Here is a 19,550-nt window from a genome sequence, read left to right on the forward strand (position 1 = left end):
AACAGCAAGCTAGCATTTGGCCACTGCTCTGCAGAGGAACGGGGAAAGAGTGGCGGCAAAGGTACAGAGAGGTATCGAGCGATTATCGTTATGAGAGTGGATGAACTAAAGAGAGATGGGGTAGATATGGGCTGTCTTAGGACTTTGGCGTTGACAGCTCCTTATTGTTGTAAGACAACTTTTTATTGATTAGCCTGTATATCATTTCAATTCTGTACCAGGAAGGACTGAGTTTTCAGCAGATGAGGATGCTCACATTGTCGGTGACTGCGTTAAGGTACCTATGCCATTGTAGTTTCAACATTTTTGGTGCTCCGAAGACCACGAATTGCTTCTCACTAATTGTGTTGGTTGGAATGCCTCTACAGCATGTTCTCCGAGAGCTACCTTCATCCCCTGTGCCTGCTTCTTGCTGTACAGCATTATTGGAAGCTTTTCGTAAGTATTTTGTTTAGAAGCCAATTGTTCTTGACTATGTATATGTTCTGGCATGTGATGTATGTCTTAAATTTCGTTATGGATGGTGTGGTGGTGCTGATGATTGTCTATGCATTATGTTCTTTATTACTGTAGTTAATAGGTACTCCCTCTAGTGACATGAGTGACGGTTTAGGTTGTGTGCAGTCAGCCTATCAAAATTTGATGATCATTACTTTTTATACGTTAACATGAACATTTGAAAGGGTATTGGGTAGATTTGTCTCAAAAAGTTATATTCTTAATCATATATTTTGCTATGGTTTGTAAACATATTATAGTAGAAATTAGTAGTCAAAATCCATGTAAACAACACTTGTGACTGGAGGGAGTAGTTCATACCAGATACTACCACCCTTGTATTCATAAAAAAGATATTAGGGAAGGGAGCCTCTGTGTAATTTTTTGGTATGAAAATAAGGTAGCTCTCTTCATAGTCAACTCGAGTGTGGGTGTTGGGCACATCAAATTTATTTGGGACATGCTATCTACCATTTGGAAGTTGGAACCCAACATTGGTGTGGCTGTCCAACTTGGCACAATTATTTAGGACTCACGTATCTGAATCACTGGTTACTGTGGCCATGGGTGAAATATAATTATAGGAACCCACGCCTATGGATTTCTCTATGATGGTGGTTCATGTTTGGTTCATTGCTAGCCTACCCCAACTTGCTTGGGACTAAAACTCCGTTGTTGCATCTATAGATTTCTCAAGGCTGTTAATTTTTCCTAAAGCATTTAGTAACTCAATATGGACGTAGCCAAGATTCTACACGCATTCCTATTCTTTTGATGGTTTCTTTATGGCTAACTGTTCGTACCCTTATTTACTTGCCTAGGCCTGGAAACTAAGGATGCTAAGATAAATGCTATGCGTTCAGCTATATCTGAGACATTTCCTGAACCCAATAGGAGGTTGCTGCAGAGGTTAGTTTTACTATCATAACAATATCTTTAAGCACTGATATAACATCTATATTCTTTCTCTTTTTTTTTTTTTGGGGGGGGGGGGTGCAAGCTATCTTATCATTAGACTTCTCTTGGTCAGCCAACTTATGCTAAATTCACTACGGAACACATTTATGTGTGGCATCCAGTTACTGAGGAAAAAAAAAGAAAAAAAAAGACATCCAGTTACTGAGCCTGAGCATGCTATCATTATCTTGCAGATGCCATTTGCACTCAAAATAATCACCAATACTCCTATTCTTCCCAATATTTGTCTAGTTTATTCAAAGTAACAGTTTCACAATGTTTCTTTGTTGTAGTTGTTTCATTTTTGTTCATCCCTGCTGTTAATGATGAAAAGCATGTTTTAAGTTGTAATACTTTCTTTTTTTCTTTTGCTGTAGAATTTTGAAAATGATGCACACTATTGCATCTCATACTTCTGAAAATCGAATGACTGCATCAGCAGTTGCTGCCTGTATGGCACCTCTTCTGCTGCGTCCACTTCTGGCTGGTGAGTGTGAGATGGATGAGGTATTTGATATGGATGGTGACGATTCTGCCCAGCTTCTTGCTGCTGCAAATGCTGCTAACAGCGCTCAAGGCATCATCGCAACTCTCTTAGAGGAATATGAGGGCATTTTTCATGTAAGATTCTTCCACTCTACAGTATTGTTGCCCCCTTGGGTTTAACCTTTGCAATTATCCGCATTGAATTTAGCTCTAAAAAATCGAATCTATTCCATTTGAGCATAAATCTTGTTAACAGCGCTTACAAATTCGCACATGAGAGATAGAAAGAAAGCATCACTCTTTATAATCCCTATTGATCATCTGTGATAATCATTTTTACAGGATGAACACCTCAGATGTTCCTTGTCACCCGAGTCTCAAATTGAAGATAGTGGCACTGAAGCATCAACTGATGATGGGAATTTGGATGCCAAGGGCAATGGATACCATGATGCAGAAAATGATGCAGATCAAGAAATGGATGATGACAATGGTGCGGAACGTATACTTAGTGGAAAATTGAGTGAAAGCAGTGGTTATGCTGGCAGTGACCTCTATGACTATAAGGTTTGGTTTTGTCCCCTTCATTCTTGTGATTTTTCTGATGCTTGGTGTTCGGTAGCTTTGGTACTACTGCAACTGAGTCCTTAATCTGATTTTGCACTGGTGTATGTTATGAATTGAGCGAAAGGGTCTAGCTGAATTGGTTAGATGGCCTCAGTAGCACTCCTCAGGTCCTGGGTTCAACTCCCCGTGGGAGCAAATTTAAGGCTGGGGTTAAAAAAATCCCCTCATCTGTCACCATAACCAAAGCATAGGTCAAGGCCCAGCCCAGGTCGTAGCTGTGGTTGGTTTGGGCCCTCCTACTTGGGGGTAGTTGTAGTGGTCGCCAGCCCAGTGGTAGTATCACAAGGGTTACGGGCCCCTGTGTAAGGGTGGGGCAGAGGTTCGGGGGGTTTTCTCGGCCTGCGTGAGAAGGTCTTCTTAGCAAAAAACCCAGGGGCTGTCTTACCCCTGCAGGTCGAGTTTTTTTTATGTTATGAATTGACTTTTGTGTGGTGGAAGGGAAGGAGAGAGATGGCTGGGCGGGGGCATTAGCCCATGGCACAGCAAGAAGTTACTTTTCCTTCTTTAAATAGAGAATTTACTTAAAATTACCAATTAACTAATAGAAACCTATTTAAAAGGAAATTAATCCCTAACAATCTCTAACTTTAATAGGCAAGCTAACTGATCGTATCTTTGGTGTGGGCACTGCTACATGGATTTTGCTAGTGCTCATGTGCTTTGTCTTCTTCTTGGGCCTTTTGTAACAAAGGTTATGTGTCCTATTGGTATCGATCCATATAAATACAAACGACTTGAGTGAAATTGTTGTCAAATTTTCTTATTGCCTTTGCCTAGCAGCATCTAGTGTGCATGCAAATAAATGACAGTTTGTGCTAGAAGCTTCATTTTATTGTGTTAAATTTTGGATATATCCGTGGACGAATTGTGTTCAAGGTTTGACAGTGGATTTCCGAGTTTTATGATAGCACGTTTGCTTGTTAGATTCCTTTCCGGCTCCAAAATTCCCTTGTGTTCACTGTTGATATTTCTAGTTATTTTTAGCAATTTCTAATACATTCCAATATTTAATGCTTTATTTGGCCACTTGCTAGTTTCCATGCTGTATCTTGTCTGTAGCTTACTTTCTCCTTTTCTTGATTGATCAACAGGCAGTAAATGCTGACGAGTCAGATGCTGAACGCCCTGTAGACGTGTTGGAAGGAAATGTGGATTTGAGCAAAGTACAAAATAGTCGTTCAGTTGAAAATGGTTCAGCAAATGTGAACCCATTACTCAGTGAAAACAATCCTTCTAATCCACCATCTGGTCATGAGACTCCTTTGTCTATGGGCGAGATCCTTTCTTCTTTTGATCCTGGAATTTCTGTACCTAGTCAAACTTCTGAATATTCTGTAGAGAGACAGTCAAACAAAATTAATGGATCTCACCCACATGTGAAGCGGAGCAACTTTTGGGGACGTAATAATGTAAGCAAGAAATCTAGTTTATTTTTTTTTGTCTGTTTCCCTTCGTTTGCCTTATTTTTAGCATGAATAAAGCCTCTCTCTAGCTCACTGAATTCCATTTTGTTCTTGGGGTTTTTGTAAGTATAGTCTGGTTTGAAATTCTGATTCACATGCATGATTCATGCAGGCAAGAAAGAGCCAACACTCAGAATCAGTTGATTCATCTGGTGAAGAAGAGTAAGCTCTTTGCCGCTAAAAGCACTAACCATATGTGTTTACACTAGTTTTCATGGAGTAGGTTTTGTTGGTATTTGCAACTATGAGAAGTAGTATTGCATTGAGGGCATTTTATACCACCATATATGACAGTTCTTGTCCTGTAGCATCTATATTGTCCCTGCTTACTACTTTGTTAGAAAGATGGAAAATATTGTTTGTATTTGAAGATCTTTACTTGATAATGAAGGTAATTGTATCTTAGCTTTCTGATCATGTTGCCACAACTTTCTAAAGAAATTTACAAACAAAGCACACTTTCTTTTGGTAGTTTCCTGGTCTTTTCTCGAATGCATGTAACCATAATTCATTTTATTTACTTCAACGCTAATAAACATTTCAGGCTTGCTATTCAAAGGCTTGAGATTGCGAAGAATGATCTGCAAAACAGAATTGCCAAAGAGGTAAGTGAGGAAAGTGCCCCATGTGCTCATTAACCTTGGTCTAGTGGCTTCCTGTAGTCTAATAGTAAGTGCCTCTCAGGCTAGGGGGAATGCAATTCTACAAGCGAGTTTGGAAAGAAGGAAACAAGCGCTGCATGAACGCAGATTGGCTTTGGAACAGGATGTATGCCCTCCATTCCCTTGCCTTGTCAATTATGTGTTTTTAGGATGAAAGTATAGTTTGGTCCCTCAGCCCTATGGTTAGGTCATGTTTACCTTGAACTCTTAGGTATAGACCCCCATCTCTAGGAGCGCAGGATATTCAAACACTCAAGAGCTTTTACTATGAACTTGTTTGTTGGCAGATGAGATGCCTGATGTCTTATTCATTTTCCTGCTGCTTTCATTTGGTTTGCCTTTTTCATCTTCTTTTTTAGTTTTGTATCACTCTACCTATGATACCATAATCAATTTCTATGATTCTTTTGAGTAGCGTGCAAACACTCAGGTCTCACTGATTTTAGATTTCTCAGTCCTAGCTAGGATTTCTGGTAACTACTAACCAGAAGGAACCAGGTTCAGGCTGGGTTTCGATCCTTTCTGGTCCTCCCTATAGATGAAAATTATAGATGGGCATAGTTTGTTGGTAACTTATAAGCTAGCTATATGGAAGGTTTGGATCAGACAACTCAAAAGTTAAGGGGTAAAAAATATTGCCTGTGCTAAATTCAAGGCTTCAGCTACACATTCTAAAGTTAGGGGTCAAATTGGTACTTTCCCCTTTATTTTTTTCTGATGCTATTATTGTTGAATAGTTCAGATCTATAAATGGTTTTATAATTGTTCTGAAAAGTACTTTCTGCAACTGTTTATAACTGTAGGTGTCCAGGTTGCAAGAACAGCTACAAGCTGAGAGAGATCTTCGAGCTGCATTGGAGGTTGGCTTGAGCATGTCTTCTGGACAGTTTTCAAGTGCGCGTTCGATGGATGTGAAGGTACCTTTCTACCTTGAACTGTTCCTACACTTTCTGGCTTTATTTGATGGAGTCTTATTTTCTTCCCTGTTGACCTTAGACAAGGGCAGAGCTTGAGGAGATTGCTCTTGCTGAAGCTGATGTTGCAAGGTTAAAACAGAAGGTTGCGGAGCTTCACCTACAACTAAATCAACAACGCCAGCACCAGCATAGCTCCACAGTGGATGCAAATGATCGTCATCACCGCCTTCCTGGTCACTTCTCGCAGCAGTAAGATACAAATTCTATTACTTTAAGTTCCTTTGAGATGTTTCTTGATCTCTGGCATTGTTAGCTTTTGGTTTCTTGCAACTTTCTGAATCCAAAGGGACCTGCCAATAGTTTTATGCCATATAAGAAAATTCCCTTCTTACGTATCAGTGAATTATGCCAAACCTGGTTGTAAGGTGTAACATAGACTCTATGCATGCACTCTCATGGACATTATTTTTCATAATTAACAGTTCGATGCTTGTAGGCATCTGTTATACATGCCATGTTCCCTAGATATATTTCCATTTTGACATACTACTTTTGTCCTGCCAGGAACTTTGTTCAACATGGATTTGATATGAACCTTGCTTTCTGCAATCAAGAGAAGCAGAGAAACGAGGTACATTATGAAATTCTCTTTTGCACCCTGTTCTGAATGATAGTAACCTGTTGAAATCTCAATCCCAACATCTTGGCTTGTCCAGTTATCTGCATCCATGATTCAGTGCACTGTTGAAATGCTATGTCGATTACAAACTTTCAGTTTGAGCGGTACTGTTGTTCGTGCCTGGTAAGCAGAAAATTAAAAACTGTCCAGCTGGCAGCGTGCCTTGATTGATTAAAGCTTTTAGTGGTCAAATATCCCAGAAGCAGCCATTGGAGTTTCATGCTTGTAATTCTAAAATTAACTTCAACAGGTTTGCAATGTTTTTGAGCATTAACTTGGTCTTCACAACATGTTACTCTACGTATCCATTCATTATCAACTGACTGGTTCTAACTATTGAAAATTTCAATATGATAAATGACTGGTTATATGTGCCATTCCCTTTTAAATCTGATGAAAAGTTGGTAGATTATACAGCATCTAGCAATAGTTACATTGGATCATGTTTGCAGGAGAGTTTGATGGAGTCATCACAGTGGAGAAACATCAAGCAGCACGTGCTACCTTATGGTTCTTCAAGGCCACTGACCCGTAAGCTTTCATTTGATGCCTCTTCGAGTGAATCAAGAGGCACAGAAGCCTCAACAAGCATGTCAACAGAGAACACCTCTGTGTCCATCAATGTCCCAAAGTTAGCTGAGGTAGGTGAACTCACAGCCCCCTTTTGTTAAATATAGTGCCTAAATTTTAAGGTGACTTACATTTTTGTATGCCAGGCATTGAATTTGGGAGGCAACCAATGGTGGCATCCTCCACTTTGGTAGAACTAACAACTAGACTAGATTTCTTCAAAGAGCGGAGGTCGCAACTGATGGAACAACTCCATAGTCTTGATTTAGGGCATGGATCTGCTTCTCAGGGTTTTCCATTCAAGCCACCCTCTCCTTGGAACCACCCAAGGTAGGATGAGCATTCAATTCCATGATTGTATATTCTTCGGTAGTGGTTCTTTTCCCCGTCTATCAATTGTAGAAAACTGCCTATGCGAGTGTAAATCTGTTTTTTTCTTCAATATGATTTTGCTGTCGTGGTGCGAGAGATGTGATGTAGTATTCTGTATGTAATGTTGTCATGGAGGTACCTTTTAGACAAGTTTTTCCAGTGTCGTGGCGGTGTATATGTATTTTCTGCGTCTTCTCATAGAAACTGGATAGGCTGACTCCTTGTATGGCGGTTTGATTCATACCTAGTGCAAAAGGATGAGGAAAACAGGAATCACATGAGAATAGGTTCCCAGCATGAGTTTATAAATAATTTGGTGAAGGCTTGAAGCTGTGTTCTCCTCATAATTATTGTCCATCCCATGTAGCATGGTTCTGTGACAATTCTATTTTCCGTGCCGATTTATGTACACGTTCCAGTATGTGTGTTGGCAAATGGTATGTATACTGGTTCCTATTTTTGAGTTTAAATCCAATGTCATGGAAGGCAGGGCAAAATGTATTGACGGGAAAAAAGGAACGATGTTCACGAACAAAACTGAATGAAATGTTCTCTTTCCCTTAGGAACACAGATGAATATAGATGCAAGCATTCACATACACAAACGCATCAGAGGCTGGAATGGTATATCTTTAAGATTGAGAAAGTCGCATGTGTCTAGTTGGGTGAAGTCAATACCATGGATGCGTGTCGTTGCTATCTTGCTGATGAATACGGAGACTTAAAACTTAGGTGAATAGGTTTAACCATAGAAACCTATCTGAGCAGCTGGATAAATGTTTTTTTCGAAACTAGCAGCTGGATAAAATGTTGATTCACACAATAAAATTTGGATAATGAAATTTGCGAATCAATCATTACCGACGAGGCGACGACGTTCATTATGCGCTGGGCTGAGGCTGTTACCGTCAAATGGGTGCAGGTGCTATGCTACCCTAGCCCCTGGGTCCAAGAACTGCCGCAAGAAGAAATGTGGCCACAGCAACCAGGTAGATGTTAGTTCATTATTCCATCAGGCTCAAGAGTGATTTGGGTCCATGTTTGACAGTCTTTTTTCTTTATTGGCGTCAATGTGCTCTAGATTGTTCTCGAAAAAGAAAACTGCGCTCTAGGTTCTCACGCTCACACGTAGACCTCGATCTATGTTTTACAGTCTCATCTTTTTATGTTATGCCTGCTTTAGATTTAAGTTTATGGTGGATAATATCTTACATTTTAAATTTTGGGTACCTTCTAAGTTTCGGTTTGTGGCGCGGTACCTCGACAGAAAGGCTCTTCTCATTCAATATATGCTCGGAGTTTCCCATTGTTGGTAACCGCTATGCAAACAATAACAGTATTACTCCTTCTCATTGTTTGATCTAATGCCCAAATCTATTCTTCTCAGCTGAGGCGAAAGAAGCTGGGACGCTTCAAGTACTGTTTCAAGTCCTACACCTGATGATCCACCAGTTGAACCATCTGTCTCGGTTCGACATCAGAGTATCAGTCTTTTAAAGCTTTGCTGCGGCATAAAGTTCCTCCTGGATACTGAACAGCGATCACTCGTCTGAATGCATTGGTTATCTTGAAGGCACCCTTAATTCTAGTTGATATGGTAGCTTAATTCTCTTGACTGGAATGAGCACTTCCCTGCTTTGTATCCTGCTCCTTTTTCTGTCTTTTGAAGTTCCTGCTTCCATGCCATGCTTCGGATAACTATTAACACACGGCGTTCGCCAGGATGATGTGTGTTTGGCTGCGGTGAATGATGTTATCACTAAAACTGTGCCATAGTCAAGTACTCGAGTCAGTATGGTTGCATGGTATGTAATTATCATGTTACTCCTAGTCCTCTTATATTTAAATAACCTGGTGCGAAGTAGAAATATTGCATTATTTCCATGGGTTACGCAAATGCTACCAGTTAACATGCCATGTCACTCAGCAACCTCTCAGGAGCTTGAATTCACAAGAGAACTGAATCATGAAAACTTCCGGGTTTCAGGCACCTGCAGGATCACCACTTATCAGAAAGTTGAGAAAAAAGAAATTGGGGGGACCAGCTGGCTGCCTTATAATCCAGATGCTGTGACATTAGTGTGAGAACTTGAGTAGTGGATTAAGAAGGCTGGAATGGCAACAATTACCATTGGCCACCGTCACATTACAGAGATCAAATGAATACCCCAGGCGAAACACAAAACTACACAGAAAGGCAGGGACATGCATGCACCAAGCAAGAGGACCAGCAAACTTCTTATAGACTCAATCCATGAATAGATTGCTTGATGCAGTGAGAGATTTATCCTAGGCATATATGCCGGATAATTTCATTCTTCAAGGCAGCCTGACAGACTTGGCGTTTTTCCTTCAAATATTGCATTATTTCGCTGATTCCAGATGCACCGAGCTGCCATGATAAAAAGTTCCACAAAAATGTTCAGGCCAAAGGATTCTTTTCCTTGTTGGATCATTGAAAAGAAGTCACTCCCATTTTGTGCCAATGGTAAACCAATAGGATATACTTGTAGTGCCATGGAAACATAAATGCTCCCTGGTTTCCTCCTCATTGCACCTGGTATTAAGTCTAACTTGCATCAGTAACAAAGCACAAAAAAAAATAGTCTTAGTATACATTTGCTTTTCCATATGAGCTGCAAAGGCTTGGAAGCATGTCATGAGGTAAATGAAAAGGCTCAGGCAAATGCACGGTTTTTTCCTGATAAACAGACAGCAATTACCCTAAAGACTCTGCAGACGTCTCTCCACCAAAGAGAGCCTTTTTCCTTAGCCATATGAGGTACTTCCGAAGAATAATATGTATTCCAAATTAGCTGTACCCATTGGATGTCTCTCTGATTATAAAATTTAACAGATGTTTCAAGAGTAATGCTTTATTCTAAGTGGTTAGCTTGCTTACACCTGCCTGATATTGTCCTTTCCTGTTAATTTCAGAACCCCTCCATAGGCATTTTTTCCTATAAATGTCAACTTCCTTGATGATTGCATCTGGTAACTTGAAAATGCAAGAGACATGAGTTTACTGAGCAGTAATTACTGAGTTAACCAATTGAAGTATGCCTGAATAGGTCAGGAACATAGAACTTTTTTGAAATAACAGGAACATAGAACTAATGAACATGATGGCTATAGTTCCTTCCAGCAGGCATAGAAACTTTGTTCATGAAACAATCACTGGATAACAATATCGATCAACCGCAAGATTACCATTCCGAGCAGAACATCATGCTGCCCATGGGCTATGGCTGCTGCCTGCTGCTTGTCAACCGAAGTCTGACGAGAGAGTTCTCTCTAGGCGGAGCAGAGCACTCTTCCATTCCGCGCCAATCGCCTATAGGCGGCGCTTGCCGCTTGGTGGTGGCGGCGGCGGCGGCGGCCGGCGTCGTCGAACAAGCTCTGTCCGAGGCGGAGCGGCACAACCACGTCCCGGAGCCGCCACCGCGCTACCTGCGGAGCTGGCCCATGCCCCGCCTGTGCAAGATCATTCGTGCAGCGAACGGCGCGCGCCTCCGGGGGGCGAGGTGGGTAGGGACGACGGCGGCAGCGGCAGGCCATGGCGGCGGCGGCGCTGGACGGGTGACGAGAAGACGACCCGAACCAGGGACTTTTCTGAAAATAATCGGATCGCGATCGATAATTGCGATCCCATTTAGGGGGTTATTTGAAAATATTAGGGGGTATTATGAAAATATTAGGATCGATATCATTAATCGCGATCCATATGAGGGGGTTATTTGAAAATGTAAAGGGGTGCGTTCTGTAACTATGGATCGCGATTCCATCCCTCCGCCGCGGCTCGCCGGAGCGCCGCCTATCGCCGGCCGTCCCTCGGGTACCTCTTCCTCCTTCCGCACGGTTCGCCCCCCGCACCGTCTCTCGTCGACGAACGATCTCCGGAGCCCTAAGAGGAACCTTCCGCCTGCGCCGTGGTGGCTGTCAGGTCTGGACTCTTGACTCTCAAGCCTGAACTAACTGAAGATGGCAGACGTGATGCTGACCTGGAAGAAAATGGCCTCGCTGTGGCCGTAGGCCGCACGGCGGACGGACAGAGTGGGGGCGGAGGCGACGCCTCGAGCGTGAACTCGCCGGCGGTATGGTCCACCACGCCCTCCAGGCAGCAGAGTGCCAGGCAGAGCTTCAGACAGGTGCTTGTGCTCGCACGGCCATCGCAAGTTCAGAACGAGAAAGCTGAGTGCCTGCCGTTAACTTCAGATGCTGTAGTTCCTTTTGCAGAATTTAGAAGATGATTTCAAATCTTTGAGCGAATAATGGAATTCAGGAGAAGTTAAATGTGGAGAATCAGTAAACCTGATCTCCCTATCTTCCTTGGGATGCGTGCCGAATCGAAAAGAGAGCTTGCTCATGAACCAATCTGCCGATATGATAGTTCATAGGCTAATTCAGATATTATCAATGGTCATTAGTGTGAGAACGTTAGTCGTGGATTAGGAAGGCCGGAATGGCAACAGTCACCATTGGCCACCGTCATATGGTTCCAAAAAAAAAGCCATTGGCCACCGTCACAGTAGTGAAACCTGGAGCATTTTGCATTAGACCACCTAAAGAATTCGTGTGACAATATGGACAGGATTTCCTACTGCTTTCAAGATCCTGTCCTATGGAATTCACAAGAGAACCGAACCATGCAATTGCAAACATCAGAAAGATAGGCCAAGCAAGCACGGTTCCAACAAAAATTATCACGTCAGAGATAACAAGATACGAATACCCATTGATGTGCCATCTGACTCTACTTCATCTTCAAGAATTACTGTCCGTTACTGCAACTAACTTCGGCCGAATTTGTGAAATTTTGATCTTTTCGATGGTGACCAAAATCACTGTTTTACAATGTACTCGCTCGAGCTGTAGCCTGTCGACCACAGTCAGAATGTAGAAGGTTCTTCTTTTTCTTCAGGTTACTCTCTGAAGATACAACTTGTTCATGTTGTGCTTTGATCCCTCTTCCCAAATCAGAAAATGGAACAGCAGAGCATTCAGGAACTTACAAATTCAGAATTGGACCCGGCATTTTAGCCGGTGCATCTTCAGTGTTATGTGGTATGCTCATCCTCGCAATGCTGGAGCGAAACGATCGCGAAACAATCTCTATGCCATGATTGATGATTCGCCTCACCGGATCAGGCACAATGGCAAGTAGAATCTGACCAGCAATGTCAGGGAATCAATCCAGGCGGAGCTTCTGCGCTTCTCCCCTCCAGGCGGAGCTTGCTGGCATCGGTGGAAAGGATGGGGCTTTACGGCTCTGGATAGCGCGGCGGGTGGGGAAGGCGGTGGCAGCGGCCGGCGGCGGGCGGTGGATGAATCTTGCAGGTGTGAGTATATACTACATAGGATGGTGAAACCCAAAGATTATGTATCAGCTTTTTTTCGTTCATGCAAGCATACCTTTGCAGGCACCAGCAGACACCAGCAGAAACGTCGCAGGTTTGGAAGGTCCAACCTGTGAAGCCCTGTGGGCTTTGCCGACAAGCCTGCAATCTATCCTGCCACGCTCGCATGTGGTATTTTTTGCCGCAGCTGCATCGCACCGCGGGAGCACTGCTGCCGCCAGCACTCTCCGGCGACGGTCGCCTGCTGCCTTGGGTCTTTCCTCTCAAGGTGCTCGGTCTTCTCCATTGAGCAGCCACTGCTACCACGCCGGCTCCTCCGCCACTCGTGTTCGCTAGCACTACGGCACAACCCTTTTGTGGGCTCAGCTCATCGATCGCAAAGTCGCACGAGACTACGAGATCGGTACTAGACACCAGCAGCCATACCCGCCAGTGACGATCACAAGACATCAAGTCGTGAAGCCTAATAGATGAAACTGGCTACTGTTTCAGTCTTGCCTATGGCATGGATGGTTACAACTTATAAATGACTTATTCTTGTCACTTTGTCAGTTTATGACATGCTTCAGTTTTTCCCGATTATCTTGTGCTCTTATCTATCAGTACTAGGCTGATTCACTGAAAAAAGGAAGTCCACTCCTTTCAATTTTGCCCTTTTTTCAGTGCTTACTTCACAGCTTGTATGCTGCTTACCTTTTGTCACGAGAACAACGAAAGTTAGCTGGCTGCGAGGCTGTCTGGCATTCTGGTTGATGAGGCAAGCGACACAGCTGGCTCTTAGCAGAAGCAACGCTTGCGTAGCGGCTGAGGCGGAGGATAGGCTAGGCAGAGCTAGCAGGCTCCTGCAGGTGCCCACCTGTCCTGCTAGCTTTTACCTGCAACGCCCAGCAGAAGCTAGCAGCCTGCGGAGCATATGCTAGCAGGCTCCTGCAGGAAAGGAAAATTTATAGGTGGGCGTTGCAGGCGTCCTGCGGGATGCCTGCATCCTTAGTTTTGGCAATCATGCTCCGCCGTAGTCTTCGACGTGGATTCTCACTGATGATGCCATGGAACACCTTTCGGATTGTATGTACTGCATTCTGAGTGGTAAAGTTGGAAACAGCCGACAGAAGTGGGGTTTTTGCAGCTTCATTCGGCAGATGTTTTCCCATGGCTGGTAGTAGGTGCACCCATGATACATTGGATGTTTGTACCGCACCCAAACAATGAAATTTTGTGGAGTTCAGTTCTTTTCTTTTTTCTTTTTTCTTTTTGGTGATGGTTTGGTCCGAGCCATTATCTTGTACTTTATTTTATGCCAGATGCATATGGGGGTAATCTGATGGCCCCTAACCGAATACCTCCAGTGACTTTTCGGGTAGTACACACTGCGAAATCTCAAATCTTTTGGTCATGACAAATAATCTTGGCCATGGTGGCCATTAAAATAGTCATAGCAGATTAGGAGCTGAACTCAAACCTTTTGCACAAACTATGATTGGCACTTAGCAAATTTCGAGATAGTGGATGAATAAGCTGGCAAACTTTAAACATTAAGGATATATAGATGAGTTTTCTATCACCCATCAGCGTAACGGTGATTGCATCACTGTCGAACACAATTCTTACCATAAGTATAAATAAATACTCTCTCATGCAATAAGCGTGTAATTCAATTCTCATCAAATGCAGTCTCAGGCATCAAAGCATTACAGTTCATATAAACGATCGAGCAAATTAAATGTTTCAGTTGTGAAGTTGCCTGATGATACAGATCAGAAAACCGTGGATCCACGGGTAACTCAACACCAATGAGAAACGGGATGAGCTGAAAGCTTCTTCCAGGAGGGCACTTCCTCCATGACTGGACCTTCTTACTCTCCATGTTCAGGCAAAGCACATGCTCTCCTCTGGTCGCGACGTGCCCATCCACAAAGGCGAGGTCGCTCGAGAAGAAGTACACCACGCTCGGGTCTCAGCACCGGGCACATCGGCGACCGCTCCGGCAGCCCCGGAACCGCCCGGAACGACGTGTCGGCCAAGAGCTCCCCGACACGGAGCGCCGCCGCCCCGTGCTCTCGAACCCACTCGCCTTGCTGGCCGGGCTCACCAATGTCGAGCCCCCCTTTGTAGCTCCAGGTGGATATGATGACCTGGTCGCGGGGGAACTCCTCGTCGTCGTAGCCATCCATGTACACCAGCCTGAGGCTGCCGTCGACGAAGCCCGCGGTGCTGTAGACGTTTGGCCGGCCGCGAAGCAACGCGAACGAGATCATCCCGTAGTCCTCCGGCAAGGGCACGAACCTGACGCAGGGGTCGTCGGAACGCAGGTCGCATAGCATGATGCCTAGATTGAGGTCGACCCAGCAGGCGAGCCCGCCATGGATCGGGAAAGATACGTCTGTTCTGAACGAGTACTCGGTGACCTCGCCGGGGAGACGCCTTTCCTTACGAATCCAGTGGTTGTCGTTGTGGTTCCCCGTGAACACGAACAGGGAGTGCTTCTGGGTGTAGCGTGTAACGTGGCCAGGGCGCTTCAGAGCTGGAGCAGCAGATGCTTAGGACAAATTCGAACGCAGCTACTAGTGGCTAAGACACTCGTTCTTTGGTTAGATCGTGCCCAAGAACGAAGGACACTAACCACTGAAGAAGTGAACTTGAGGAAGCAGTTGAAATGCAAAACACTGGGTCTGGCGTCTTTCGAGAGGAACATGGCGCGACAACGCTCTCGGTTGTTGTTCCTCAAAGACGGCGGTGCAAACTCGCGGCTCTTCCACATGCAGGCGAGCTTCCGTATGAAGAAAAAGCATATTGCCAAGCTTGAATATAACGGGGTGATAGCACTCACACATGACCAAAAAGAGGAGCAGCTGTTCTCCTACTTCAAGACTATCATGGGCACACCATCAGTAAGATCCGAGATCATTGATCTTCTCGCTCTGCTGGACATGCAAACTTGTGATCTGAGCCACCTGGATGCACCCTTCTCTGAGCAAGAGACTTGGGACACGATAAAGAATCTACCGAGTGAACGTGCACCCGGTCCGGATGGTTTCACGGTGGAGTTCTACAAAGCGTCCTGGCCCGTGATAAAAAACGATGTGATAGCTTCTTTCAATGCTTTCTACAGAAGAGCCTGCGTCCAGTTTGGCCGCCTAAACACTGCTCTCCTAACCCTGCCTCCTCCCCGGCTGATTACCGCCCGATCAGCCTTGTGCATAGCTTTGCAAAAATAGTCGCTAAATTGCTTTCAAATCGGCTGGCACCTGAACTACACAAGCTGGTGGATGTTAACCAGAGCGCTTTCATCAAACATCGATCCATCCATGACAACTTTAAGTTCGTCGAGCAGGCTGCTAAGACCTTGCACATAAAACGGAAAGCAAGCTTACTTCTTAAGCTGGACATCTCGAAGGCATTCGACACTGTTTGCTGGCCGTTCTTGTACAGGTTCTCCAGGTGCGAGGTTTTGGGGAGAAATGGCGGAATTGGATCTCTATCCTCGTCTCCTCGGCAACTACCCGAGTTTTACTAAACGGCACACCTGGAAGGGTCATACATAACGCCAGGGGATTAAGATAAGGTGACCCATTATCACCAATGCTCTTCATCTTGTTGATGGAGGTTTTACACCGACTACTCAAGAAAGCTGCACAATTGGGAGTTTTGGCTGATCCTGTTGATCGAGGTATTCACCACCAATGTTCGCTATATGCGGACGCTGTTGTCATCTTTGCTTCACAACGAGTGCAAGACATCATCACCATCAAGGAGGTGCTTGATTTTTTCGGTCAAGCTTCTGGTTTAAAAACAAACCTACACAAGAGCTAGAAAGCCCCCATTGCTTGCACTGATGAGCAGATCGCGAGAATCAGCAGTATCTTCCCTGCACAAGTTGCCAACTTCCCTGTGCAATACCTTGGACTGCCACTCACTGTTGGCAGGTTGAGGAAAACTCACTTTCAGCCGCTGATCGATAAAGTCTCAAATTCTATCCCGACATGGAAGGCTCAGCTCATGAACAAGGCAGAGAGACTTACGGTGGTTAAATCTGTCATGTGTTCCATTTGCACTCATAGTCTAATCTCCCTGAAGGTGCCTGATTGGGTTTTGCGCGAGATCAACAAAAGGAGAAAGGGATTCTTGTGGGCAGGTAAAAACAAAGCTCTTGGGGGACAGTGTGCAGTAGCATGGCCAGTGGCTTGCAGGCCATTCCAGTTTGGAGGGCTGGGTGTCCCGGATCTATGTCTGGCGTCTTTCGCCCTCCGACTCCGGTGGATGTGGCTTAGGAGAACTGATGCTTAGAGGCCATGGAGATACTTGCAGACTGAATTTAACTGTGATAGAAACCTCATAAGTATCTTCCAGACATCCATTACAGTGGAGCTGGGAGACGGCAATCTCGTCTTATTCTGGACTGACAATTGGTTGGGCAACTCGTCCCCTTACATACTTGCTCCGGAGCTTTGCCAAATGGTTACGCCCAAAATCAGGCGGACAAGAACAGTAGCTGATGCACTGAGGGAGAAACAGTGGATCAAGGATGTTGTCGGGCGCGCTACAGTGTGCTCTCTGAACCAATACGTTGAGCTGTGGCACACCGTTTCGGAGATCCAACTGCAACAAGGCGTCGAAGATAAAGTGGCTTGGCACTGGGAGAGCTCCGGGATGTATTCTACGCGCTCTGCCTACAAGGCCTTCTTCTTCGGCTCAACGAATTACCCGGCATACACAGCTGTTTGGAAAGCATGAGCACCCCTCAAGATCAAGTTCTTCGTATGGCTGGCCCTCAGGGAGAGGATTTGGACAGCAGCGCGTTGTAAGCGACACGGCCTGCAGAACAACGATGATTGCACGCTTTGTAGCCAAGAATCAGAGACAGCGGAGCACCTTCTTGCTCGCTGCAGTTATGCCCAACAGGTTTGGTTTGCTGTTGGTCAGGTGATTGGCATACCCCAGATGGCTCCGACAGCAAACGTCTCTCTGCTGGATTGGTGGCTGCTCAAAAGAGAAAGGCTTAATAGCACCAGAAGAAAGGGGATTGACTCCACCTTCATGCTAGTTTCTTGGATGATTTGGAAGGAACGTAATAGCAGGGTATTCAATAGAGGAGAAACGAAGACGCCACATCGGCTGATAGAGACAATTGCGGCTGAAGCAAGGATGTTGTGCTCGGCCGGGGCAACTAGTATGGCGGCCATAGGTTGGCTAGGGTGTGCAATGACAACCTAATATTAAGAATCTAGTTGCTGTGGGATGTCTAAGTTGGTCATGTAATCCTTATTCGTAATCTTAATCCGTGTGTATGCGCCCAATTGGCCCGTGTTGTAAAACAACTTTTTTTCCTCTGCTTAATTGAATAACACGTAACTCTCCTGCGTATTGTAGAAAGAAAAAAAGAGAACAGCACCAGGGCCAGGAGGAAATCAGAGGAAGCGCCGGCGCCGGCGCCGGTGATGATGACCGGGACGCGCCCGAAGTCCTCCCTGTACTCGTTCAGGTCGATCGGGGGCACCAGGTGGAGCTTCTCCTCTCGGGTGTCGTGGACCAGGTAGTGACCGGACGAGGCGAAATCGTGTAGCTTGGGGCCGGTGTTGAGGACGATGAAGTGGTGGTCGACGCCAACCACGGTCACGCCCTCGAGATGACAGGCAATCTCGGCGGGGGTCGCCCGAAGGTGGAGGGACACGGTGAGGATGTCCGGGAGGCGGGTGGGCTCGTCGACGGTGACCCTAACCAGGCCCTCCCGGACCCACCTCACCAGGCCGCCCTCCGGCTCGGCGTCGTCTTGGACATGGAAGGAGTTGCCGGTAAGGCTAACGAGGCTGCAAGGGGGAACGGGAAGGGGTAGGAAGAAACTCTAGTTCGGGTGAAGCCGGTGGATGGTTGGATGTCCAGGGACGGGCGCAGGTCGTGGTCTTGTACTATCTTGGAGTTGAATTGAATCGATCAAGAGTTCAAGATTCCGTCTCGCGCGCGCGCGAGAGTTTGCAAACACGTTTGGTTCGCGCTAAGATAACGTAAACGCAAAGAAAATCAGATTACAGTGTATTTAGTGGTGGAATAGGTGATTACCCTCTTTGTTTGATTGCACTCTGGTAACATAATAAGATTACGGTGTGGGTGTTGTATCTGATTACAGTGGAAGAGGAGGGGTAACAAGCTTGTATATATATTATTTAGGTAAGGGATTAGATTCAGTGTAAATTGATTACAAACCGCCACAACCAAACATATGTAATGCAATTCGTTACCTTCAGTAATCAGATTACGTTACATTTGTGCCAACCAAACACCACCTGGGTACTTTCCGCTAAGAGGACTTCCTCCAATCACAGATGAAGTCTATATTTAGAAGTTCGTCATAAATCCAATATTTTCACACTGATTAGAAATATATATCAAATTTATTTTAAAAAGTAACAATATAATATAATATATTTGTATGATGAATTTAATAATGCTAGTTACGTGTGTTGCCATTTGCCAATTTATTTAAAGTTTTTTAGATATTAATGGAGTTAAGAAAAATGATTTAAGGAGACTTCTCCATGCCGTCAATAATTCGGCGTTTGTCAAGGTAATTAAGAATCTATATGTCAATATTCCTCTTCTTGACGCAATGCGGGTCTGGACACACCAAGTAGCGGAAGAACATCCTCAGAAACAAATAGCTAATGTCTCTACCACGGAGGTACTCCATCCGTTCCAGATTATACGTCGTTTTAGCTTTTCCAGGTTCATAGATATTATATGTCTGGATGCATAATAATATCTATAAACTTGGAAAAGCCAAAATGACAACGGAGGGAGTAGTACAGTTGATGGAGGAGCTCAACACTCTCTCTGAAAAGGAGGATCCAGGGTGCACTATGATGTTCTGTGGGTTAAAATCATCCAACCCGACAATTCCATTAGAATTTAGATTCCATGTACGTATTTACTAGCAAGTACTATACCAGATAAGCAGAACAACTGTGACC

The 19,550-nt window shown here is 44.7% G+C and overlaps 1 protein-coding gene across 1 annotated transcript in view; it reads left to right on the top strand.

Moving 5' to 3' along the window:
* The window catches only part of LOC101774724 (rho GTPase-activating protein 7), a 12,662-nt gene extending 5,087 nt beyond the window's left edge, over positions 1-7,575 (top strand). Inside the window, exons 9-22 of the mRNA XM_022823103.1 lie at positions 222-277; positions 369-438; positions 1,320-1,407; positions 1,833-2,076; positions 2,284-2,508; positions 3,660-3,977; positions 4,144-4,193; positions 4,576-4,636; positions 4,716-4,799; positions 5,497-5,610; positions 5,690-5,859; positions 6,175-6,241; positions 6,742-6,930; positions 7,005-7,575. Coding sequence (XP_022678838.1) covers positions 222-277; positions 369-438; positions 1,320-1,407; positions 1,833-2,076; positions 2,284-2,508; positions 3,660-3,977; positions 4,144-4,193; positions 4,576-4,636; positions 4,716-4,799; positions 5,497-5,610; positions 5,690-5,859; positions 6,175-6,241; positions 6,742-6,930; positions 7,005-7,193 — 1,925 coding nt within the window. The 3' untranslated portion in view covers positions 7,194-7,575. The remainder of the gene's footprint in view (positions 1-221; positions 278-368; positions 439-1,319; positions 1,408-1,832; positions 2,077-2,283; positions 2,509-3,659; positions 3,978-4,143; positions 4,194-4,575; positions 4,637-4,715; positions 4,800-5,496; positions 5,611-5,689; positions 5,860-6,174; positions 6,242-6,741; positions 6,931-7,004) is intronic.
* The last annotated feature ends 11,975 nt before the right edge of the window (positions 7,576-19,550 follow it).

Source organism: Setaria italica, chromosome IX (genome assembly GCF_000263155.2).
Source record: "Setaria italica strain Yugu1 chromosome IX, Setaria_italica_v2.0, whole genome shotgun sequence".
In the NCBI taxonomy this organism is placed as follows: domain Eukaryota; kingdom Viridiplantae; phylum Streptophyta; class Magnoliopsida; order Poales; family Poaceae; genus Setaria; species Setaria italica.